Source organism: Pristiophorus japonicus, chromosome 15, assembly GCF_044704955.1.
Source record: "Pristiophorus japonicus isolate sPriJap1 chromosome 15, sPriJap1.hap1, whole genome shotgun sequence".
NCBI lineage: Eukaryota > Metazoa > Chordata > Chondrichthyes > Pristiophoridae > Pristiophorus > Pristiophorus japonicus.
The window spans coordinates 177,607,679-177,633,860 of NC_091991.1; the positions used below are offsets into that span (position 1 = coordinate 177,607,679).

General features: G+C 42.4%; 1 protein-coding gene across 1 annotated transcript in view; it reads right to left on the reverse strand.

Annotated features, from left to right (window-relative positions):
* mad1l1 (mitotic arrest deficient 1 like 1) overlaps nt 1-26,182 on the reverse strand; it is a 614,071-nt gene that overhangs the window by 500,371 nt on the left and 87,518 nt on the right. The window contains exon 10 of the mRNA XM_070856648.1: nt 19,789-19,875. Coding sequence (XP_070712749.1) covers nt 19,789-19,875 — 87 coding nt within the window. The remainder of the gene's footprint in view (nt 1-19,788; nt 19,876-26,182) is intronic.

Sequence of the window (26,182 nt, forward strand, 5' to 3'; positions counted from 1 at the left end):
AACAGTGCCGACAGCTGCACGCGTGCGCAGTGGAGGCTACATGCGTGCGCAGTGGAGGCTACACGCGTGCGCAGTGGCTCCTGGCCCTCCCAGCGCGTCCTGTTTCCAGGCGACGACCCTATCCCTGGCCGAAGGGACGTCGCCCCCTATCCCGGGCCGAGTGGCCTGACAATACTTACCTCTTCCGCGACGGCCCGCCCGGCATCTCCTGGGGCCAGGCCTTGCCCGAACTCCTCGCTGGCGGCGGGGCCCGCCCGCCGGGCATCTCGCTGGGGGCGGGCCGCGCCTTAAGTCCTGGGTGCGCGGTCCGTTGTCTGCTGGGGGTGGGCCCCGCCCGAAATCCTGGCTGGCGGCGGGACCCGCCCAAAGTCCTGGTCGGCGGCGACGGAGCCCGCCTGACCGGCATTTCCTGGGGGGGAGGCCCCATCCCAGTAGGCTCCCGGTGCTGCAGTAGGTGAGTAGAAATTTTAATTTTTTATTTAATGATTTATTTATCATTTATTATTGATGATGGTTCTTTATTTGTACAAGTGAAATGTTTAATGTTTGTAAACTCCCCCCCCCATCTCTCGTTCCCTACACCTAATTTATAAAGTGTAGGCAAGGTTTTTAATGAGCATACAAAAATCTACACTTACTCCATTCTAAGTTAGTTTGGAGTAAGTTTTCGCTGCCTAAACTTGCAAAACAGGGGTAAGTGGCTGGTAATGCTCCCTTTTGAAAAAAAAACTGTTCTAAAATGAAACTATTCTAACTCTCTAGAATTGGAGAAAACTAAATGCCGAGAATTGCAATTTCTAAGATACTCCATTCTAAACTAGTTGCTCCAAAATAAATAGGAGCAACTCAAGCCGAAACTTGAGCCCATAGGATGGTTACTGCACTGAAGGCCGCCATTCAGCCCATCGAGCCCATGCTGACTCTCAGCTGGTCCCATTCCCATGCCCTTTCCCCGTATCCCTGCAATTTTTTTCCTTCAGATACTTATCCGTTATCGGCATCATAGGCAGTCCCTCGAAACGAGGATGACTTGCTTCCACGCCAAAAAGGATGAGTTCACAGGTGTTTCAATGAAGGACCTAATATTCCGGGTCCTGAACTACAGAGTGAAGAGTGGAAGATGCTTGTGCATGGATTTTTTTTTAACGTGTGATGGCTGTTGCACACCAGCCACCACACGGGCTTGACAGAGCTAGGTCTTGGTCCAGTGGCAAGGATTAACCAAGACGACTGACTGGAGACCTGCTCTGCTGCACGGGCCTAGTGCATACACATATCGCACTGTGGGCTGGCCCGTGCTGCCCCTGGGCCCACGCCAAGGTACTTATCCAACTCCCTTGTGAAAAATGAAATTGAGTGTGCCTCCACCACCCTTTCAGGCAGTGCATTCCAGATCCTAACCACTCGCTGCATAAAAAAAGTTTTTTCTTACAGTGCCTTTGGTTCTTTTGCCAATCACCTTAAATCTGTGTCCTCTGATTCTCAACCCTTCCGTCAATGGGCACAGTTTCTCTCTATCTACCCTGTCCGGACCCTTCATGATTTTGAACACCTCTATCAAATATTCTCTGCTCTGAGGAGAACAATCCCAGCTTCTCCAGTCTATCAACGTAACTGAAGTCCCTCATCTCTGGAAACATTCTCGTAAATCTTTTCTGCACCTTCTCCAAGGCCTTCACATCCTTCCTAAAGTGCGATGCCCAGAATTGGACACAATACTCCAGTTGGGGCCGAACCAGTGTTTTGTACAGGTTCATCACTTCCACACTTTTGTACTCTTATACTTCTATTTATAAAGCTCAGGATCGCGTAAGCCTTTGTAACTGCTTTCTTAACCTGCCCTGCGACCTTCAATGATTTATGCACACATACTCCCAGGACTCTGGTCATGCACTCCCTTTAGGATTGTACCATTTAGTTTATGTGTCATCTCCTCACTCTTTCTCCTCTGTATAATGTAATACAAGTGGTTAAAGAAATGCAAAATATAATATAACTGCAATAAATTTAGTTTTCAAGATAGATAGAAAGCCCAAAATGCTTTTTTTTTAAAAAAAGAAAAGACTCTCATTGTCGAGTTCAAAGAGAAATACATACTAACATTGCATCATTCATTTTTGATACGGTATACTCAATAAATAGACTCTATTCCTAGTTCAAATTATGTGAATTCAAATTGAAATCATGAAAAAAACCTCCCGTTGAAAATGCACTAAAGATTTGCTGCTTATTTGTGCATTTCTTAATTCAAATTACCCATTGATTCAAATTTTACCCTAAATGGCTCCTGGCCAGGGAATCAGCTGCTCAATCAAGACAGGAGCCGAGTACTCTGCAGCGAGTGGCTCACCTCCTGATCCCTCAAAGCCTTTCCACCATCTACAAGGCTCAAATCAGGAGTGTGGTGGAATACTCACCACTCACCTGGATGGTTGCAGCCGGAACACTCAAAAAGCTTGACACAATCCAAGAGCAAGTGCTTTACTTGACTGGTGCCACTGATACTGGACTCAATACCCACCACTCCACCACTGGCACACTACAACTGCTGTGTATAGGATGTACTGCAACAACTCGCCATGGTTACTTCAACAGCACTTCCCTCCCCTACGACCTGTACTACCAAAAAGAACAAAAGCAACAATGTTGTGGGAACGCCATCATCCCCTCCAAGTCACACATCATCTCATCTGGTGTGGAGTGGGGCTTGAAACCATAACCTTCTGACTCATAGGCAAGAATGCTAGCACTAAGTCATGGCTAACACCCAAGATCTGACAGTACTGAAGGAGAACAAACCTCAAGCAGCTAAGATGAAACACAACAAAAAGCATATACACATACTGTGCAATTTTGGGGGATAGCTTTACTAAGTTTCAGGTCAGTTCTTTCCCCTCAATATTCAACAGACAGCCAACTTGCCCCATAAAGTTCATAGAATAGTACAGCACAGGAGGTCGTCATTTGGCCCATCAAGTCATGAGTTTTTTGCAAGGTAACATCAACACTGTAGGGTTAACAACTGTGGTGTAATTGCTGCACGCTTATCGAGGGATAAACACAAATGATTACCAGGATATGGCTTGATATCTTATAAGTTTTTAATTTCACATTTAATAATTACTTGCACATTCCATTTACTCTGCAAAAATGCTAGCCAACCTCATGCACTGCTCCATCACAGGACTAAGCACTGCACGGTGTTTAAAATAACTTGTTCACAGACATCAGTGTGGACCTCAAAGACACATTAAAAAAAGGTTACAATCAAAAAAATCTGTGGGATTTTTATTTGGCAGGTGGTGGAGACAAAGAGAATCAGGTTTTCTTCGAACATGTTACCACAACCAACAGACCCACCACTCCACCACCGGCACACTCCGACTGCTGTGTACAGGATGTACGGCAGCAACCCGCCATGGTACTTCAACAGCACCTCCCTCGTAAAAGCCACGGACATGAAGTCAGACTAAATGCACTGGCATTTTATTGAAGCAGGGTTGAACCAAAGCTATTTCCGATGGCCTTCTCTGATCCTAATGTAAAAGAACTCGCCCTTCAGCAGCATGACTATATTGAATATGATCTTCAGAATGCAGATGGGAAGAACCTCAAGGTCAAACTCCGCTGTATTTCTGGGAACTATCAAGTAAAGATTTCCCAATAATAACACCTCTGACAGCTGTAGCGAGCGAATGTGCTCGCACATCCTCCAACTGCCCAAGCAAATCATTCTGTTAAATCCAACAGAAGACACAAAATGCAAGGAATAATAACAACAACTTTTATTTATATAGCGCCTTTAACGTAGTAAAACGTCCCCATATAGACCTTTGCTGGTCCTCACCCAGCTACATATTTTTCACGTTAAATTTGGAGCCATCTTCTGTGTACTCAACTTTAGCACCCTCACTGCAGTCCCCGCTCATAACTGGCCACTGTGAGGTTAAAAAGTGAGGCAGATGCTATGGGCTTCTTTCTGCTGACTGCCTAGAGCCAAGTATCCTCCAAGGTATATTTATTCCTAGTCCAAAAGAGCATTATATTTTGAAGGCTGCTTATACCTGTACTTCCTTAGGTGATCGCTTGAAGGGCACATTTGGAATGGTCCATGTGCTGTGCTAATGTGTAAAATTGGCTAAGCAGCAAAGATGTTTCCAGGATTACTTTGACCTGACCCCAGAATAAGCTGTTCCCTTGAAAGACGCACTCCATCAGCCATTTTTTTTTAAAATCAAGCAGATTCTGTGCCAAGCAAAGGATGTGGAACGGTGCCACAAGTGGACATCCTGGCCTTTGTGTCTGGAGCATCAATCACCATCTTTGTAGCATCTTTGCTGCCTGGCCAATGTTATTCATCCAATTCCTAGCTACTGCAGGAACTTGGGTGCCAGCCAAATCAATTTAGGCAGCTTATTCTTGCGCAAACTCATCCAGTGTGTTTGGCAAGAAGTCCTATGCATCTGGAATGCTCACTACAAGACAAACTTCTTACCCCATGTGTCCAGCTGTTTCACATTCTTTCTCAGGAGGTATTGGAGCTTTTTTTTTTAACCTGAATTTGAAAGATCATTATCAAATCAGCATGTAGCTATGTAAACATAAGCCCATACTGCCCAAGCACAACAGCACCTTCCTGCCTCAAATTTCCTCACATTTTTGTCACAGACCACATAAGGAGTTGTAAGTGGAATCTAGCAAACTCATGATTAGCCGAGATATCTACCAAATCAATTAAGGTATTCCTGTTCACCCCAGGTTGTGCCTGCTGCTGGAGAACCCCACCACCCTCCACCCCCACCCCGCAACTGACAAGCAATCCAGCATCAGTTCCTTACAATTAGTTGCATGCTGAATTAGCAATCTGTCCATCCTGCCAAGTCTCCAGATTTCCTGAAATGAAGAATCCTTCCTCTTTGCCCTCATACTACTAAGATAATAATGACTTGCCTTGACCAACTCGGTAAAAACCATGGTCCTCCTTTCTCAGGCAACACCAAATCCAAGAACCTGGAAAATGGCCATGGTTTGGCTGGGGCCATGACCAGCGGAGGACACACGGCAGCCCCTCCAGAAATTCATAGATCATCATTTCTACAAATGCAAAGACGACATAAGTGGATTTTTGTGCTGTTTTCCACCAAACAGAAAACGAATTTTTTTTCTGCTGTACAACTACTACTTCTGATAAAAGGAGAAATGCTTCTCAGAATGAGACATTGGGGCTAAAATTCTGGCCTTGCCGGGTCCATACGGAATACATACGGACCCGGCGAAACCCCGCAAAGGCCGGTGTTCAGCACGCAACGCGCAAATTTTGGCTTGACAAATCCTTCACATCCCTGCAGCCAGGACATTCACACAGGCAAGGTTGGGCTATTTGCCCAACTCTTGCCCAGCAAATGTCCTTAAAACTCTTGTGCCTGGTTAAAGCAGGTGCACAGCCTACCTTTACCAGTGTAAGAGTTTTAAAACACAAAAATAAAAATTAAACACATTTTTATGTTAAAAACCCTGTCCACTAAAGTAAGTTTATTATAAACCGTATTAAAACACGAAACAAAAATCCACCCCCCGCCCCACACCAATTTTTTTTTCGAAAACATTTAATGAACTTTAATTTCAATTAATTTTAATTATGTGAGGAACGTTTTTTATTTTTTAATGTTGTGTTTAGTGTGATTGGGTCTTTTTTTCATTAATAGCAATAAAAACTCGTAGATACGGGGTTCTCATTGCTATTAATGAGAATACTGTACCCGATTGGTTGTGCAGTCACTCTGCGTCCGAACCTCGAGGACGGGAGCGCGCTCCGAAGCGCAGGAAGAGAAGGCCTCCCCACCGGAATCGCAGGCATCTCCGGGACAACCAGGTAACTTTGTAAAAAATTCGCGGTCGGCGACATGTGTCCAAAGGACGCCTCCAACCGGAATTTCAGGCCCAATATAGAACAATGAGGGAGAAAAACCTGTCAGCACAAGGTACAAATTTCTTAAAAGTACATTTTCTACTGGGATGACACCAACATAAAAGGGAATCTAAAGGCCTAGGCATATTAACAGCAAAAAGAATTGTCAGGGGAGCGGTGAGACCGATTAAGGATCAAAATGAAGATCTATTGGTGGAGGCATAAGGCATGACGGAGGTACTAAATGAGCACTTTACCTGTTCTTACCAAGGAAGAGGACTTTGCCCAAGCTATGGTAAACGAGGAGGTTGTCAGAATGCTGGATGATACACAAATAGATAAAGAGGAGGTAGAAAGGCTGGCAGTACTTTAAGTTAATCAGTTACTCGGTACAGATGGCGTGCATCCTAGGTTTCTGAGGGAAATAAGGGTAGAAATTTTGGAGATGCTGGCCACAATTTTCCAATCTTAGCTACAGGGATGGTGGCAGAGGACTGGAGAATTGCAAAGGTTACACCCTTGTTCAAAAAAGGAGGGACAAACCTGGCAATTACAGGCCTGTCAGTTTAACATCGGTGATGGGGTAGCTTTTAGAAACAATAATCTGGGAGAAAATTAACAGCCACTTGGACAAGTATGAACTAATAAAGGAAAGCTAGCATGGATTTGTTAAAGGCAAATCGGTTTGACTAACTTGATTGACTTTTTTGATGAGGTAAGAGAGAGAGTGGATGAGGGCAGTGCAGTTGATGTCATGTATATGGAGTTTCACAAGGTGTTTGATAAAGTACCACATAATAGGGTTGTTACAAAAATTGAAGCCATGGGACAAAAAGGGCAGTAAGCAGCATGATACAAAATTGGTTAAGGGTTAAAAAAGAGTTGTGGTGAATGGCTTTTTTCAGACCGGAGAGGGGAATACGGTGACATTCCCCAGGATTCAGTATTAGGACGACTGCTATTTGAGATATACATGAAATGATTTGGGCTTAGAGGTACATAACATAATTCAAAATTTGCAGATATGAAATTAAACATTGAAGTGTAGTAAACAGTGAGGAAGAAAATAATAGTTCAAGAGAACAGAGAACTGTGGAAACTAGGTCATTGAATAAAGTTAAGACAGACAGAGATAGACAGTTTCTTAACCGATAAGGGAATAAGGGGTTATGGGGAGCGGACAGGGAAGTGGACCCGAGTCCATGATCGGATCAGCCATGATCGTATTAAATGGCGGAACAAGTTCGAAGGGCCTGCTTCTATTTCATATGTTCTTATGTTCTAGACAGGCTGATGGAAAGGGCAGATGAAATTCAACGCAGAAAAATGTGAGGCGATACATTTAGGAACAATGAGGAGAGATAATACAAGCTAAATGGTACAATTTTAATGGGGCTGCAAGAACAGAGACTTGGGGGGTGTTTGTGCACAAATCTTTGAAGGTGGCAGGACAGATTAACAAAGCAGTTAATAAAATACATGGAATCGTGGGATTTATAAATAGAGCCAGAGAGTACAAAAGATAGAAAGTTATGCCAAACCCATATAAAACACTAGTTTAGCCCCAGCTGGGGTATGGTGTCCAATTCTGGACACCACATTTTAGGAAGGACGTGAAGGCTTTGGAGAGGGCACAGAAGAGATTTACTAGAATGGTTCCCGGGTGAGGGATTCCAATTACATGGATAGACTGGAGAAGCTGGTGTTGCTTAATCCAAAGAAGAGGCATATAAATTAGCCAGAAAAAGCAGCAAACCTGAGGACTGGGAGAAATTTAGCATTCAGCAGAGGATTAAGGGTTTAATTAGGAGGGGGAAAATAGAGTACGAGAGCAAGCTTGCAGGGAACATAAAGCTTCTATAGATATGTGAAGAGAAAAAGATTAGTGAAGACTAATGTAGGTCCCTTGCAGTCAGAATCAGGTGAATTCATAATGGGGAACAAGAAAATGGCAGACCAATTGAACAAATACTTTGGTTCTGTCTTCACTAAGGAAGACACGAATAACATCCCGAAAATACTAGAGGACCGAGAGTCTAGCGAGAAAGGGGAACTGAGGGAAATCCTTATTAGTCGGGAAATTGAAGGGACTGAAGGCTGATAAATTCCCAGGGCCTGATAGTCTGCATCCCAGAGTACTTAAGGAAGTGGCCCTAGAAATAGTAAATGCATTGGTGGTCATTTTCCAACAATCCATGGACTCTGGTTCAGTTCCTATGGATTGGAGGGTAGCTAATGTAAGCCCACTTTTTTAAAAAGGGAGAGAGAAAACAGGGAATTATAGACTGGTTAGCCTGACATCGGTGCTGGTGAAAATGCTGGAATCAATTATTAAAGATGTAATAGCAGCACATCTGGAAAGCAGTGACAGGATCGGTCCAAGTCAGCATAGATTTATGAAAGGGAAATCATGCTTGACAAATCTTCTAGAAACATAGACATAGAAAATAGGTGCAGGAGTAGGCCATTCGGCCCTTCGAGCCTGCACCGCCATTCAATAAGATCATGGCTGATCATTCCCTCAGTACCCCTTTCCTGCTTTCTCTCCATACCCCTTAATCCCCTTAGCCGTAAGGGTCATATCTAACTCCCTCTTGAAAACTCGAGTTTTTTTGAGGATGTAACTAGTAGAGTGGATAAGGGAGAACCAGTGGATGTAGTGTATTTGGACTTTCAGAAGGCTTTTGACAAGGTCCCACACAGGAGATTAGTATGCAAAATTAAGGCAAATGGTATTGGGGGTAATGTATTGACATGGATAGAGAACTGGTCGGCAGACAGGAAGCAAACAGTGGGAATAAACGGGTCCTTTTCAGAATGACAGGCAGTGACTAGTGGGGTGCCGCAGGGTTCAGTGCTGGGACCCCAGCTATTTACAATAGACATTAATGATTTAGACGAAGGAATTGAATGCAATATCTCCAAATTTGCAATGACACTAAGCTGGGTGGCAGTGCGAGCTGCGAGGAGGATGCGGACTTGGACAAGTTAGGTGAATGAGCAAATGCATGGCAGATGCAGTATAATGTGGATAAGTGTGAGGTTATCCACTTTGGTGGCAAAAACAGGAAGGTAGATTATCTGAATGGTGACAGATTAGGAAGAGGTGGTGCAACGAGACCTGGGTACCATGGTACATCAGTCATTGAAGGTAGGCATGCTGGTACAGCAGGCAGTAAAGAAAGCAAGTGGCATGCTGGCTTTCATAGCGAGGGGATTTGAGTATAGGAGCAGAGAGGTCTTACTGCAATTGTACAGGCCCTTGGTGAGACCACACCTTGAGTATTGTGTGCAGATTTGGTCTCCTACTCTGAGGAAGGACATTCTTGCTATTGAGGGAGTGAAGTGAAGGTTCACCAAACTGATTCCCAGGATGGCAGGACTGACATATGAAGAAAGACTGGATTGACTAGGCTTATATTCATTGGAATTTAGAAGAATGAGAGAGGATCTCATAAAAACATATAAAATTCTGACAGGATTGGACAGGTTAGATGCAGGAAGAATGTTCCCGATGTTGGGGAAGTCCAGAACCAGGGGCCACAGTCTAAGGATAAGGGATAAGTCATTTAGGACCGAGATGAGGAGAAACTTTTTCCACTCAGAGAATTGAGAACCTGTGGAATTCTCTACCACAGAAAGTTGTTGAGGCCAGTTCGTTAGATATATTCAAAAGGGAGTTTGATGTAGCCCTTACGGCTAAAGGGATCAAGGGGTATGGAGAGAAAGCAGGAATGGGGTACTGAAGTTGCATGATCAACCATGATCATATTGAATGATGGTGCAGGCTCGAAGGGCCAAATGGCCTAGTCCTGCACCTATTTTCTATGCTCTCCTTAAAGTAGAGAAAGTCAAGAGGAGATTTATTAGAGGTGTCTAAAATCAGGAAGGGATTAGATAGAGCAAATAAAGAGAAATGGTTTCCAATGGCTGAAAGGTCGATAACCAGAACACACAGATTTAAGGCAATTGGCAAAAGAACGAGATGCACGGTGAGGGAAAACATTTTTTTTTTAATAAACGCAACAAGTGGTTAGGATTAGGAATGCATTGCCAGAATTAGATAAACACTTGGAGAAAAATTGCAGGGATGTGGGGAAAGAGGCAGGGAATGGGACTAACTGGATTGCTCTTGGAAAGAGCCAGCGCAGACTCAATGGGCCAAATGGCCTCCTTCTATGCTGTAACACTCTATGATTCCCTATTTAAATATGGAGGTTGAACAAATGAGAAAGATATGTGTTTGAATAATTTTACTGTAGTTCTCGGGAAAGGTTTTATTTTACTGTAACCTGCTAAAGCAAGAGGATGTAGATCATGAGCCATGACTGTACCTTTCAATCTCTGGACTCCAACACTGTTTCAAGCAAGCTGAAACACAAACTTCAGGGAAAGTACAGGTAGAGCGTCCGAAATCCGGAAACTTCGGGACTGAGGCCATTCCAGATTTCGGGCATTTCCAGATTTGGGAATGTCTTTCCGATGTCCCAAATCCGGAAACGCCTGGGCCGAGGTAATGGGTGGGTGGGGGGGGGTTAGTCGACTTCAGATCTGCACTCAACACCATACAGAAGCCATTGAAAAGAATAATCCACCCTTGAAATCTCAAAGTTTTTCCATGATCTCTCAGGGAAGCAGTTCTCTCGGTTTGCAGAGAAGAACAAGCCACAATGCTGCTGCTTTCTTTGGTGTGACTCATCATAAGGGACTGAGGCTATCTAAGCAATCTCACGCCTGCAATCAGACCACTTGGTGGATATTTGAGAGATGATGAACCAGGCTGTGGGCAACACAAGGAGCTGGTGCGAACCATTGAAGGACTTCTTCCCTTTGGAAAACAAATATCAGCACTAGATCAAGATCTGCTTATGCTCAAAGCCACCACAATGGCAACAATGGACTATTTGGAGGCAACGGAGGTTGGGGGCGTTGGCGAGTGGGGTCGGGTTCGGTAGCATCGGCTGTTGGGTCAGTGGCCGGGAAAAACCTGCGCTGAAGACCTGCAAAAAAGGTAAGTTAAAGTTTTTATTTTTTAAATTATTTAGTAGGTAAGGGATTTGTGAATGTTGATTTTTTTTTGGAAATGTTTTGGGGGGGGGGGTTCCCCTCCCTAGGCCCCAACTCGCAGTGGTAATCAGTTTTTTAAAAAAATGTCCGGATTTCGGAACATTTTCCGGATTCTGGATGATCCCGCCACGGATTGACCTGGTGTCCGGATTCCGGAACATTCCGAATTTCGAAACTCCGGATTTCGGACGCTCAACCTGCATTTCAGCTTCCTCCTGGGCATTCTGCAGCTCACCGATCTGAACAATAATTTTCGCAACTTTAGATCTTGGCGATCTCCCCATTCTCAAACCGGTTTCTTCCATTCATTTGTCATTTCATCCTTCTCCATTAGGGTTTTTTTTGAGAGTCAACTTTTTCATGCTTTTTTCAATGCCTTAGCTATTTTCATGCACTTTTGTTCTTTGAATGTTTCTTTGGACATCATCCACCAGTTCTGAGCTCTTTCTATCCATTAGCTGCCTCCTCTCTGTGCTCTAAGTTATTGTCCTTGAATCCTACCCGTTCTTTTCTCCTGCCACCTCCTTTGTTGTGTTCAGTCCTATAAAAAAAAGGTCGCTGATCTTCAGGCTTTCAGTTCTGATGAAGCATCTTTTCTCTTTACAGATGCAGATGGACCTGCTGTGTACTTACGACATTTTTCATTTTTACTTCATGCCATATTTAATGATGTCCCAGAAGTGACCAGAATTCCTCCTTACCAATTATGGTCAGCGGTGCAAATCAAGAAAAAGGCATACATTTTAAAATGGGGTTTATATAAAGGCACAGATTGCTTGGTAGTGCTGGTGGCATAACCATGGAACAGGTGTGGTCTCCTTATCTTCCTCCTACATCCCGCCCCTCCCCTGCTCACGCTGGAGTCTCACCTTCCCAGTTGCAATGGCATCTTCATCGATACCAAAAAAATGGAATTGATGTCATCACTTGTAGCATAAATATGAAGCAAATGTGATGGCATTTACTGCAGAAACCAAGCTCTTTGAAGGTTAAAATTGCTATAAATCCTATAAAAATAACTTACACAAACAAAAATACCAATTCAAAATGTCACAAATTGTGATACAACTTCTTTAAGGTGCAATTTTTATTTCTGATGGCTTACACACAACTTGACTCAATCTTTCTGAAATGCCATAAGCAGCTTGCTGACATTTTGAGCATAGTAAATAAAGAAAAATCACCCAGCTAACAATGCAATTTAAAACACTATTTTTCTCGGTTGTTAAAAATTGCCCAATCTCAATGCATTTTAAATTCTTATTACAAATACAATAAATTTTGCAAGGATAACCAATATTACTGAACGTGTAATAGTTGTTATTTTTAAACATAGTTGCTGAACCAATTCATCTCTGGGACAGGAACGAGAAAACAGCCATTCCAATCTGCAATTGTAATAAAATCACTTGCACAACAGAAAAAAATATATAGATCTAGGAGATATGCTTTCCTTCAACCTTTTTATGTAATGCAGTAGCACTTCTGCATCGAAATAAATTAAAATGCATTAAAAAAAAAACGCCTAAGATCTTATCCTGCAGGTTCAACATTTGTAACCGTTGACTGGCTGAGTGACATCATTTCAGAATAGTATTCCTGAAGATATTTCTTCGCTTATGTTTGGTGCTAATCAACAGAATTATTGAAGATAATTTGCTCCGAGACTGCTATTCATTCTGCTTCTCCAAAATATATGCTACAAGAATAATAATGGCGACGCTTGGTCCTGCTCTCACAAGCCATCCATTAAAAGCTTTTCTTATAATTATTTTCTCTCTCTTTCATTATCCTCCAGCTCTCTAATGTTGGTTTTTTTCTACCACATGTTTTGCTTGTTTTAACTGCACAGGGCCATAGCAGCATCAACAATCAACTTCCCAAAATGGACAGATTATAGCAGGATAGTTTGAAAGTGCAAACTATCCATGCTACTGAACTAAATCTGTTGATGGTATGCAGAATCAACAACAATTATTCTTTCTAATGCAAGAGGTTAGAAAACAGGAAAACACAAGACAACAAAGAAAAAGGAAATAAAGACAAGTACAAGGAAAAACTTGTGCCATATTTAACATTGAAGATGAGGGGTAGAGTCAATCTGCCTTTGCTAATATCTGCCTGAGGCTGAACCACACTGTTCACAACCTAGGTGTCATATTTGATCCTGAAATGAGCTTTCGACCGCATATCTGCAGCATAACTAAGACCACCTAGTTCCACCCGAGTAACATCGCCCGTCTCAGCTCATCCGCAGGTGAAACCTTTATCCGTGCCTTTGTTACCTCTAGATTGGACTACTCCAACGCACTCCTGGCTGGCCTCAAACATTCTACCCTACTTAAACTTGAGATGACCCAAAACTCGGTTGCCCGTGTCCTAACTCGCAACACGTCCCGCTCACCCCTGTGCTCGCTGACCTACATTGACTCCCGATTAATGAACGCCTCGCCCCTCCCCATCTCTGTAATCTCCTCCAGCCCCACAACACACCCCCCCCCTCCTCTAATTCTGCCCCCTTGAGCATCCCTGATTATAATTATTCAACTATTGGTGGCTGTGCCTTCTGTTGCCTAAGCCCTAAAGCTCTGGAATTTCCTGCTTAAACCTCTCCACCTCTCTTTCCTTCTTTAAGACGCTCCTTAAAACCTACCTCAAATCGGAGATATATCACCAACGATGTCTCCGCGGGATCCTGCAAATCCCCTGGGAGGACAGGCGCACCAACATCAGTGTCCTTGACCAGGCTAACATTCCCAGTATTGAAGCACTGACCACACTCAATCAGCTTCGCTGGGCAGGCCACATAGTTCGTATGCCAGATACGAGACTCCCTAAGCAAATGCTTTATGCGGAGCTCCTTCTTGGTAAACGAGCCAAAGGAGGACAGCAAAAACATTACAAGGACACCCTCAAAGCCTCCCTGGTAAAGTGCGACATCACCACTGGCACCTGAGAGACCCTGGCCAAAGACCGTCCGAGGTGGAGAAAGTGCATCCGGGAGGGCGTTGAGCTCTTCGAATCTCAACGCAAAGAGCATGAAGAGGCCAAGTGCAGGCAGCGGAAGGAGCTCGCGGCAAACCAGCCCCACCGATCCCTTCCCTCAACGTATGTCTGTCCCACCTGTGACAGGGTCTGTGGCTCTCGTATCGGCCTGTTCAGCCATCAAAGAACTCACTTAAGGAGTGGAAGGAAATCTTCCTCGATTCCGAGGCACTGCCTATGATAAAGCCTACCTCTTTGACCAAGCTTTTGGTCAGCTGCCCTAATTTCTCTTTATGTGGTTCGGTGTCAAATCTTTTGTATCAAAATACTCGTGAAGCACCTTGGGACGTTTTACGACGCGGATGGTTTTGATAGTGCGGTTGGGAGGGCTTTAAACTAGCTTGGCAGGGGGATGGGAACCCAGGAGAGGCCTCTGAGCTAGTTAGAGTGAGTGAGAGCTCAGATGAACAGAACCCTAAGAAAGGATGCAAAAGGCAGGAGGCAACAGAGCAGAGTAGCACTGGGGTAAGTATAAACCACAAGGTGATAGGAAGGGACAATATGTATGAATATAAAGGGGCTGCAGGAGGGGTCAAAACTAAAAATCATGTTCTAAGAAACAATCCCGTATGCATTCTATGAATTCCTCCTCCAGGCTACCCCGTGCGATTTGATTTGACCAATCGATATGTAGATTAAAATCCCCCATGATTACTGCCGTTCCTTTTTCACATGCCTCCACCTGAAGTACTGCGTGCAGTTTTGTCACCTTACTTAAGAAAGAATATACTAGCTTTGGAGGGGGTACAAAGACGATTCACTAGGCTGATTCCGGAGATGAGGGGGTTACCTTATGATGATAGATTGAGTAGACTGGGTCTTTACTCGTTGGAGTTCAGAAGGATGAGGAGTGATCTTATAGAAACATTTAAAATAATGAAAGGGATAGACAAGATAGAGGCAGAGAGGTTATTTCCACTGGTCGGGGAGACTAGAACTAGGGGGCACAGCCTCAAAATACGGGGGAGCCAATTTAAAACAGAGTTGAGAAGGAATTTCTTCTCCCAGAGGGTTGTGAATCTGTGGAATTCTCTGCCCAGGGAAGCAGTTGAGGCTAGCTCATTGAATGTATTCAAATTACAGATAAATAGATTTTTAACCAATAAGAAAAATTAAGGGTTATGGGGAGCGGGTGGGTAAGTGGAGCTGAGTCCACGGCCAGATCAGCTATGATCTTGTTGAGTGGCGGAGCAGGCTCGAGGGGCTAGATGGCCTACTCTTGTTCCTAATTCTTATATTCTTATGTTCTAAAGGCGCTATATAAATACAACTTGTTGTATCGGTGTAATCAGTCAGATGTAGATTGGTTAGCTAAATGTCCCAGGTTTGTTATTAGTTAATACAAGGACAGTTACCACTGAGGCAAGATATGCTATTGTTACCCCTAATGGCAGAACCAAAATAAACCTTGTATCTCAAAAGCTAGCCTGTTGCAGTGTGTTAGAATCAGCATTTCCTGATTAAAGTAGAGTCATCGTGGTATCTGAGCAATCTACTGCCATTGTGCCTTTGTTCTGAATCTTCATCAACAGCTGTGTGGCCATAAGCTAGCTGAATCTGGGGATAAATATGGCAAGCTTTCAGTAGTCTTTTGGCAGTTCACACAGCCCCATTAAATATAGAGATTTCTACGGTGAGGTACGACTCCTTAAACAGAACAGTGTCTTTAATAAAAAAAGCACAGAAAGATTATCTTGGTTTTAAAAATAATAGCTCTAAAACCATAACAATTAAAGACTTCATTTTTAACCTTCTGCTTTACCTTTACTTCTTTATAATTGTACTTTTTAATAAATACAAATTAGTTTTTAGCCTGGGCTGCATGATCTGTCAGCATGTTTTTCCACTGAGAAATCTGAAGCACGTGGGTGTAAACTGTAATGCTTCTGGTACACACCCATTGGGAAAACACTCCTTTGTTGGCCATATGGCAGCACTATCCCAGATATTTTTCCACATAAATTCAAGTTTTGGTATATGTGAAGCACAGGTTTACCTGTGGGAGCTGATTTTCGCGGTGAGCTTATGTATTGAGAATTAATGTTATTTATAACATTGATCATCACATAAAAGGAAATAGCTCAACATGCTTAACAAGATAAAATGGTGGGCATCATGCAGGAAAGGGGAGTACTTTTTTTGGGAAGGGTAATTGGTAGCAAAGCGGAAAATGTTTGCGAAGGCAGGGCGAAAGTAGCACAGTGCAGTGGTTGAAATATTAAGAGAAAGCAATGAACAAAAAGTAAGCCAGTGTCAGAAGAGCAGAAGGTGCATGTGCGGATGTCCAGCTGGAGATTCTTCAGATAGGGCGGAACGGAGCAGTAGAGGGAAATTAAAACGAGAATCTTGAAATAGATGAAGTAGAACACAAAGTACGAGTAGAGATTACCAAAGACAGGAGTGATGTGTGCGCAGATTTTATGTGGAAGAGGACATGGGGTTTACACTGGAGTTTGCACAGCGTGCAAATAAGGAGCCTGACAAGCAGTGTTGGCGAGGTCAATCCTTGAGGTGACGAAGGCATGTATTAAGCAAGGTTTCAGCATTAACAGTGGAGGAGAGGCAAGGATACAAGTTGGCAACGTTCCACAGACAGAAGAAATCATTCTCGTCAACAGAGCAAATACAAAGCAAGAAGCTCTGCTCAGCATCAAAGTTGCACATCTCCAGATGCCAACCAGAGCAGTCCAAGTCCAGAGGCATGTAGATGGTGACAGGAACCGAAAAGGATGGTTTTGGTTTTATCGATATTAAGTCGAAAACAATATTCTTACAGTATTTAATGTCAGGTACGATTTGAAAGCTCACATTTATACTGCCAGATATCCAGACTACATGCTGGTTGTATATTAGGTGCTGGCAAACAAATGCACATTGACACTGATTAGTGGCCCGATGTTACATGGTAGGCCTGAATTATCCACAATGCAGCTTTTATACATATTTTAATCACAGCCTCTAATTTCTTTTACACGGTGATATTTACATTCATAAACTACAGCTGCACACCTCAAATACAACAGCTGAGTTGCCCCAATATTTGCTGTAATTGGAGCTGTGCACTGGTTTTAACAAAATGCCTTGAAGACAGTACTGACCTATATTTAGATTTGCAGTGTTATTTTCCTTTCTTTGCAATCAGCCAAAATCCTCACAGCTGTGCAGTGAAGAACACGTTTAACAGATGCTGTTCAATAACCATTTTAAACTTGCTCTTTTACTAAAAGTGCTCAGGGGTTTCATTATCTTTTACAATGGAAAAGGAAGAAATCTCAGAAAAATAACAGGAGTAATAACTTGAAGAACCATGTAGAGGGTAGACAAGAGGTATTTTTCTTGAAATCAGAAGTTAAAATCAATTATAAAAGTAGAGTGTTTTACAATTTGTGTGAAGTGGAAAGGCATTACTAGAGAATGCGGTGATGAATGACATCTATATTATTCTCTGAAGAGGAGATTTTTTTCCCCCTTTCATTATAGTTAATGCTTTTGATAGAAAGTCAATCTTGAACTCAATGAGTTCCCTATCTATAAAGTTATTTAGTATTTTCAAAGATGGATTCCAAAGGTATTTGGACGGTCTTAAAAACTCCTACTCACAAATGAACAAATAAAAAGGGAAATAATCAAATAAATGAAATAAAGCCTAAATCAATACCTTATGGCCAGAGTAACCTCTCCTGCACAGTTACTGGATTCGATCACAAACACAGAGCTGATGTGCATCAGAATGATGAAATGATGCCCGATACCTGATTTTGCTAAACTGAATGTACTTTTCCTATAGCTATAATTAACCTTCCCCCTCCCTAAAGAAAAGTCAAACCACCAAAGGATTAGGAGGAAGTGCATTTCGCACATTTAACGCTGAAACAAAGATCATTAGGTTTTATTAGTCCCTACAGCATTCCCTAATGATAAGTATTCCCATTTTCTGCTTCATTTCTCTTTTTTAACAACTCTTGTGGGGCACCTTTTAAGATGCACAAGTTAGTGAAATAACACAAAAGCATCGCAAAACCACACTTGAAGGCGTAAAATAAGCACACGAATTATTTCAGTTCTATAAAAAGTTGACATCAGCCTCAAAGCCAAACACAAACATTTATATTATGTCTGAAAGTCGGGAGTACACTTTAACAATGATGGCTGTAGGTATAAGAGTTTTTCTTCTGTTTTATAAAAAAAAGCCTAGCTTAAGTTCCCGGTTGCTCCCTAGCCTCACTGACACGAGGGAAGTGGTGAAAAGTCCGAACAGTTGGATTTGAATTTATTTGCTTTTGCTTAATTTCCCAAGGCATTCACTCGTATTAAAGTCAATTCGGTTAGGAAAGGTTAGGTCAGCACCAGTGTTAAATCAAGGCCTAATACCAAGAAGCCAATGGGTGGCTGAAATTCCAACCACCATAGAACAGATCAAAGATGTCCAAATAAGCCATGTTGTCAAAATAAATAAAATTATCGTTACTAGATGCTACTCGGATATTTTTGCAAGTACACATACTTATAAAGCATGATTAAGGCACTGAAAGGAGGTAATGATTTCTTCAACTTTACTTCAAAATAATGGACTTCTAAAAGTTAGACATAGGAAGATCAATACATTTCCTGCATTACAACAGTGACTACACTTCAAAAGTACTGCATTAGCTGTAAAGTGCTTTGGGATGTCCAGAGGTCGTGAAAGGTGTTATATAAATGCAAGTCTTTCCTTTAAATAGAATCGTAATTTCAGAATCCTACACTTGACACTTGTCTACACACAAGGATTTAAGGCAGAGGCAATCATACTATCTTTTCAGAATTTTGCTAGCTTCAGAAAAATGTTGCTACCAATGGCCAAATCAATTTTTCTGAAGTAAATAAAAATCTTCTCCCGCTCTGCTTCTCCGCTATCCTCTGTCCCCTGTCTCTTATGTCAAAATGCAAGAGAATTCATCCCGATGGTCTCACTCAGCCAATACTGCCCAACATTGCTTAGTCATTTATTCCACCTTGCCCAAAGATGGCAGCCTTGATGAGGTTTTTTTTTTGGGGGGGGGGTTATTTTAAGTTTATAATGTATCATAAAAGTTTTGTTTGTGGGTCAGCTGTGTAGCACCACTGAGTATCTGAACCACTGATCCTCCACTCTCTTTCAATAAGTCATAGCCAACGTTGCCTTCAAGCTGCGTGGACACGCAGCCGGTGAGCCAGCTTCCAAAAAGAAATGCGCATGTGCGGAACTTTGAATGGGCCACGCAGGCCACCCCCCCCGCCCCCCAAAAAAATTAGAGGGAGCATTACTCAAAGCCAATGTTCCAGCTCAGCTGCACAGCGGTCTGGAGGTCCCGTGCAGGCCACTCACCAGCTTTTACATGGAAGAAACCGCGTATGCACAAAAATTTGAAGAGGCCGCTGAGCCAGTTAAAGAGACTGTGCACGAAAAAAAATTAAGAGGGAACTTTGGTCATGTCATGGCTTTGCTATCAATAACCAAAGATGGCAGGGTTGATCGCACCGTGGTTTGATTTAAATTGCCAGCGCCTCATGGGAAAATATTGGTTTGCCCATTCTCAGTCACACAAATTTTGTATCTCAAGTAACTAAGACCAAAAACACACAGCACATGCAATATAGGACCTTACACATTGTTTAAAAATAATCACTCATCGCTTATTAAGTCATACTCCAGAAGATAAACACTGCAAATCCTCTCAGTTCACTACAATTTGGTTATCTAAAATTCAAGAAGGAATGTTGACTGCCTGTCCCAGAATTCGACTCACCTGGTAGTGACGGATGAGTTCTGTTGCTTGAGGACAAGTTCGCGTTGCTGTAACAGAACAATCTCTCGTGAAAGATCTTCAGGGCTCCTGAAAAATACAAATAGAAAAAGGATCAAGCAAACAATGTTTAAAAAGGTTTTTTATTTTCATGTGCGATTTTTTTTTTAAAGATTGTCAATAATTTGTTTACGCATGGCTCTTTTAAGCACCAATAATTTTTCATATTTTTGCATGAATAGCTTCTTCAGCTTTCAATTATAGTTAACAAAACTTAAGATCCATCGTCATCAGGTTAAAAAAAAAGTTTTAAAAATAAATGACTTCCTTAGAAGTGTAAATGACAATGATACAGTGCCACTGGCACAACCTTATGTTCTGCGAGCTTAAAGGAACATTCATTGTGGGGGAAATTCAGCAAATCTTGAGGATGTACTACACAGCCAACAGCGACTGCTGCATTAAAACAGAATGCTGGAAATCTCAGCAGGTCAGGCAGCATCTGTGGAGAGAAAAATAGAGTTAACATTTCGGGTCGCCGACCCTTCGTCAAAACTGCCGAATGTTCGAAAAGAGCACATTCTTAAGCACTGAAAGGGGGAGGGGAGGAAAGAACAAAAGGGAAGGTCCGTGATAGGGTGGAAGGCAGGAGAGATTAGGGAGACAAAAGGAATGATGGGCCGAATTGAAATGGTAATGACAGAAGTTAGAAAAAGGTTCATCTGGATAGGGTGTGAATGGCGGAGTAATGACCAGCTGCCATTAGAGACAAATAGGGAAAAGAAAGAAGGAAAGAAACATAAGATGGGGGGGGGGGGGGGGGGCGGGAGCCAAAGATGAGGCGCTGTTCCTCGAGCTCACGTTGTGGTAGTGGAGTGGAGAATTAAAGTGACAGGCGACCGGAAGCTCAAGCTCGAGGAACAGCACATCATCTTTCATTTAGGCACTTTACAGCTTTCTGGACTAAGAGTTCAACAATTTCATAGCATAACCTCTGCCCATCTTTAGCTCCCTTCCCCCATCTTATGTGTTTTTTCTTTGTCTCTAATGGTCATTACTCCGCCATTCACACCCTATCCAGACTAATCTTTTTCTAACCTCTATCATTACCATTTCAATTCAGCTAATCATTCCTTTTGTCTCTCTAATCTCTCCTGCCTTCCACCCTATCACAGACCTTCCCTTTTGTTCTTTCTTCCCCTCCCCCTTTCAGTGCTTAAGAATGTGCTCTTTTCGAACATTCGGCAATTCTGATGAAGGGTTGGCGACCCGAAAGATTAACTTTGTTTTTCCTCTCCACAGATGCTGCCTGACCCGCTGAGATTTCCAGCATTCTCTGTTTTTATTTCAGATTCCAGCATCCGCAGTATTTTGCTTTTGTGTTAGTGACTTTGCATGTTACCTGCACTGCTAGTCAAAGCACAACAGAGCAAGATTATTCTTTTTTTTGATAGAGCATTTTCATTTTGTAAAAAAAAATACTGCTGCTGAAATACTTGTGACTCTAAAAGCCAGCATGCTGTTTCAATATAACAGATCACAAGTTAATGGAAACAATTAGGTTGATTCACATTCAAGAATATACAAATTGTTCCATTTTAAAATTACGGCTTGCCTTGAGAAATCCTGAGGCATTGCAGCACTTGCTGCATAATTTCAAGTGTTAGTTAAGCATTCTTTCCACTACCATTGGTACCACATGCTTGAATCCTTTTGCACAAATACTAAAAAGATAATGGAAAATTAGTCACTTCAGAGGTAACGAGCACTTCAACTCCTTCCCAAGCACCCGGATTTTAAGCAAACCCCAAATTTTGCAGGTTACAGCATAAATGATGAACATGAGATCGGGAGGAAGTGGCCTTTCCTGGTACTTGCAGGTTTCAGAGAAAACATTGCATTTATAATCAAAATGCTTCAAGGATATTGCCCAAGTAAAATATCTGGGAAGTCAATATTTTTCAGTTCCGTGAATAATCACTGACCTGATCTTTCAGCCTTTCAATTTATTCACAAAATGTTATTGAAATCATTCTTGTTATTAACGCTCATTCAGCTGAGTTTATTTCTCTGTAATACAGAGATAGAAACTACCAAATACACAGCTTTATGCTCATTAATAGTATTAACAAAACCAACGGTACACTATGTAATATAATTGGGATCAGGCATGGTTGAGTCTATTTTAAGATATTTGGCAAAAGAACCAGAGGGGAGATGAGCAGAATATTTTTATTAACATAGCAAGTTGTTGTGATCTGGAATGCACTGTCTGAAAGGGTGGTGGAAACAAAATCAGTAATAACTTTCAAAATGGAATTGTATATATACTGTACTTGAAACAGAAAAATGTGAAGGGCAACAGGGAAAGAGCAGGGGACTGAGACTAATCAGGAGTCTTTCAAAGAGTCGACACAGGCACGATGGGCCAGTCTACGAAGTCTGACTGATGGCAAAAATGTACTTTGACCAATTTCTTTCATAAAAATGGGGGGGGGGGGGGTCCTATCAGATGATTTGAGAGACTGTTCAAATGTTTCAAGATTATGGTTATTGCCAGGATAGATCTAAAGGCTATCTCAATAACTCAGTTAGTGAACGGACAGTGTGGTGAAAGCTCAGGAAGGTCCCAGGTTTCATCCACGGTCCTTGATGAGTAAATTGACCTCAAACAGGTATCAACAGAGTAGACGTGTAAGGGAAGAGAGTTGCATTGCACATTTGACCATGGGGCTCAGTAGATACTGATGGCAAAAAGGTCTTCTCTTGCTGATGGCTATTAGTGATCCCAAGTGAAATGAGTTTAGACAGTCTCAACCCAGTTCCTTTCTATTGTTGGTTCACAACTCAATTCAGCACAAAAATCAATTAATTGAGGTTGACTCGGTGACTTTGTAGAAATGGAAGGTTACACTTATGCAGCTGGGTGTGCTCTTCCACAGTCCTGAAAGCTTTACTCTCCACCTAGTCACGTTGCAGCTGATTAATCAGTGATTGATATGGACACTCAGGTGCAAAAAACAGAAAACTGCTTTATTTCCCAGCAATGACATCCCTCACCTTGATGAATAAATGAGTACTCCAAACATTACACAGAATATAAAGCAGAAACAGGCCATTCGGCCCAACCATTTGGCTCCATTCGAGCCTCCTCCCATCTTTCCACATCTAATTCTATCAGCACAACCCTCTATTCCCTTCTCACTCATGCTTGTCTAGTCTCCCCTTAAATGCATCGATAGTATTCGCCTCAACCACTCCGTGGGAGCGAGTTCGACATTCTCACCACTCTTTGGGTAAAGAAGTTTCTTCTGAATTCCCTATTAGATTTCTTGGTGGTATCTTATATTGATAGCCTCTAGTTATGCTCTTCACACAAATGGGAACATTCTCTCTGTATCCACTCTATCAAAATCTTTCATAATTTTAAAGACCTCTATTAGGTCACCCTTCAGCCTTTTTTTTTCAATAGAAAATAATATTTAAATATAAATTAGATATAGATATATATATAAATATTGCACATATACATTTAGATTTATAGGTGCATTTACACAAACATATATACATTTATATATGCAATACACATACACATTTATATATGCAATACATATACGCATTTATATATGCAATACACACACACACACATTTATATATGCCAATCACATACACATTTATCAGCATCATTATAGGCAGTCCCTCGGAATCGAGGAAGACTTGCTTCCACTCCTGAAGTGAGTTCTTAGGTGGCTGAACAGTCATAGACTCTGTCACAGGTGGGACAGATAGTCGTTGAGGGAAAGGGTGGGTGGGACTGGTTTGCCGCACGCTCTTTCCGCTGCCTGAGCTTGATTTCTGCAGGCTCTCGGCGTTGAGACTCGAGGAGCTCGGCGCCCTCCCGGATGCACTCCCTTCACTTAGGGCGGACTTGGGCCAGCGACTCCCAGGTGTCAGTGGGGATGTCGCACTTTATCAGGGAGGCTTTGAGAGTGTTCTTGTAATGTTTCCGCTGCCCACCTTTGACTCATTTGCCGTGAAGGAGCTCCACGTAGAGCACTTGCTTTGGGAGTCTTGTGTCTGGCATGTGAACTATGTGGCCTGCCCAGTGGAGTTGATCGAGTGTGGTCAGTGCTTCAATGCTGGGGATGTTAGCTTGGACGAGGACGCTGATGTTGGTGCGCCTATCTTCCCAGGGGATTTGTAGGATCTTGCAGAGACATCATTGGTGATATTTCTGTGCCGACTTGAGGTGTCCACTGTACATGGTCCATGTCTCTGAGCCATACAGGAGTGCGGGTATTACAACAGCCCGTAGGCCATGAGCTTGGTGGCAGTTTTGAGGGCCTGGTCTTCAAACACTCTTTTCCTCAGGCGTCCGAAGGCTGCACTAGAGCACTGGAGACGGTGTTGGATCTCGTCGTCAATGTCTGCTCTTGTTGATAGGAGGCTCCCGAGATATGGGAAGTGGTCCACGGTGTCCAGGGCCTGCCGTGGATCTTGATGACTGGGGGGCAATGTTGTGCGGTGAGGACAGGCTGGTGGAGGACCTTTGTCTTACGGATGTTTAGCGTAAGGCCCATGCTTTCGTACGCCTCAGTAAATTCGTCGATTATGTCCTGGAGTTCTGCCTCTGTATGTGCGCAGATGCAGGCGTCGTCCGCGTACTGTAGCTCGACGACAGAGGTTGGGGTGGTCTTGGATCTGGCCTGGAGACGGCACAGGTTGAACAAGTTCCCACTAATTCCACTCCAGCGGGGAACTTGTTGACTGTGAGGTGGAGCATGACGGCGAGAAAGATGGAGAAGAGGGTTGGGGCGATGACGCAGCCCAGTTTGATCCCGGTCCGGACGTGGATTGGGTCTGTGATGGATCCGTTGGTAAGGATCACAGCCTGCATGTCGTCGTGGAGCAGGCGGAGGATGGTAACGAACTTTTGGGGGCATCCGAAATGGAGGAGGACGCTCCATAGACCCTCAACACATTTATATATGTCAATCACATAAACATATGCCAATCACATACACATTTATCATACACATATATAAATAAACATTAACAGTAGAATTTAACCAATTGATCAGGGGTGTTTTTCCCCCTAAAATGGTTGGCTTTAATAAATTACCAATTAGTTGGCAAAATTATTTAAAATGTATATAATGCAAAGCCTTCAATCGAACACAGATGTGCTTAGATTTGAAGGTTCCTTTTATTATTTGACAGTCTTCATTGAACTCTGTTTTGCACATTAGCTTTATTCATTGCATTCCACACAAATGTAAAGTTTTATTGATGGCAGTAAAACTAAATTTGAGCTAAGTAGCAGAATTCCTTCCTGTCAAATTTTATCGAAAAATTAAATGAAGCTTTAATCTACACCTACCAGCTTCCCCGAAGGCACAAGCTGAGAATGGGTGGCAATTAGCTTGCACTTCAAAATTAATTTTGCAGTGCACGACTAAAAAAAAACCTTCATAACTTCAGCTGAATGCCTGTCCCAACATGTTTAGTGGTGTTTTAACATTTGTAAATAAGGGTTGGCATCTGTGATGCTTCACTTTTGCCTGCATATTTGCACTTAATAACAAACCTGGCAAGGGAGTCTAACTGGATTTGAGTACTCTCATTTCTAAACTTGCTTTATTTTTTTTGAAAAGCAACTGTATTTCATCCACAGCGTGAAACATTCCAATTTTCTTTTGTCTTTAAAAGTTGCAATTATAAAGCATTTTACCACATCAAAACTTCTCAGAACACATTTCACATGTTCCAAATGCATTAGCTTAGGCAAATTATTTTACTCAGCACATGCAATCTGTAACAGCTGAGCACAATGGGCATGATAGCTATACCTTCTTCACATACACTAAATCAAAACCACAAATTATTTCAAACATCAGGTATACTCGGGCATGATTGTAGAGCATGCAGTACTTAATAAAATTTAAATACTGGTGGACATAATATATTCTGGAGATTGAGAGGCTTAGCATCTTCAGAATGATCAATCTCTCAGTTAACATGTCATCAATGTGTCATATTTCCATATCTTAAATAACCAAGAGTCGATCAAATGGTTATTAAATAGAATTTTCTATGACCTCAAAATCCAACATTCATTTATACCTTTAAGCTAATGATTTGTCCCAGGAAGAATAATGCAGACTGAGATTAAAATAGAATGCTACTCTAAGTTGCAGAATTGATGCCATATTTCTTCTCTACCCTCGAAGACTTTTACTGAGGCCCCATTATGCCACCCATCAGTCAGTGGTCAAATGAGCTGCCGGCGTCACTCTGACAATATACCTCTTAAAATACCCATCAGTGACTACTGAGGGAGTGCTGCATTGTCACAGATGTCATTCTTCAGTTGAGACATTTAACCAAGGCCCCATCT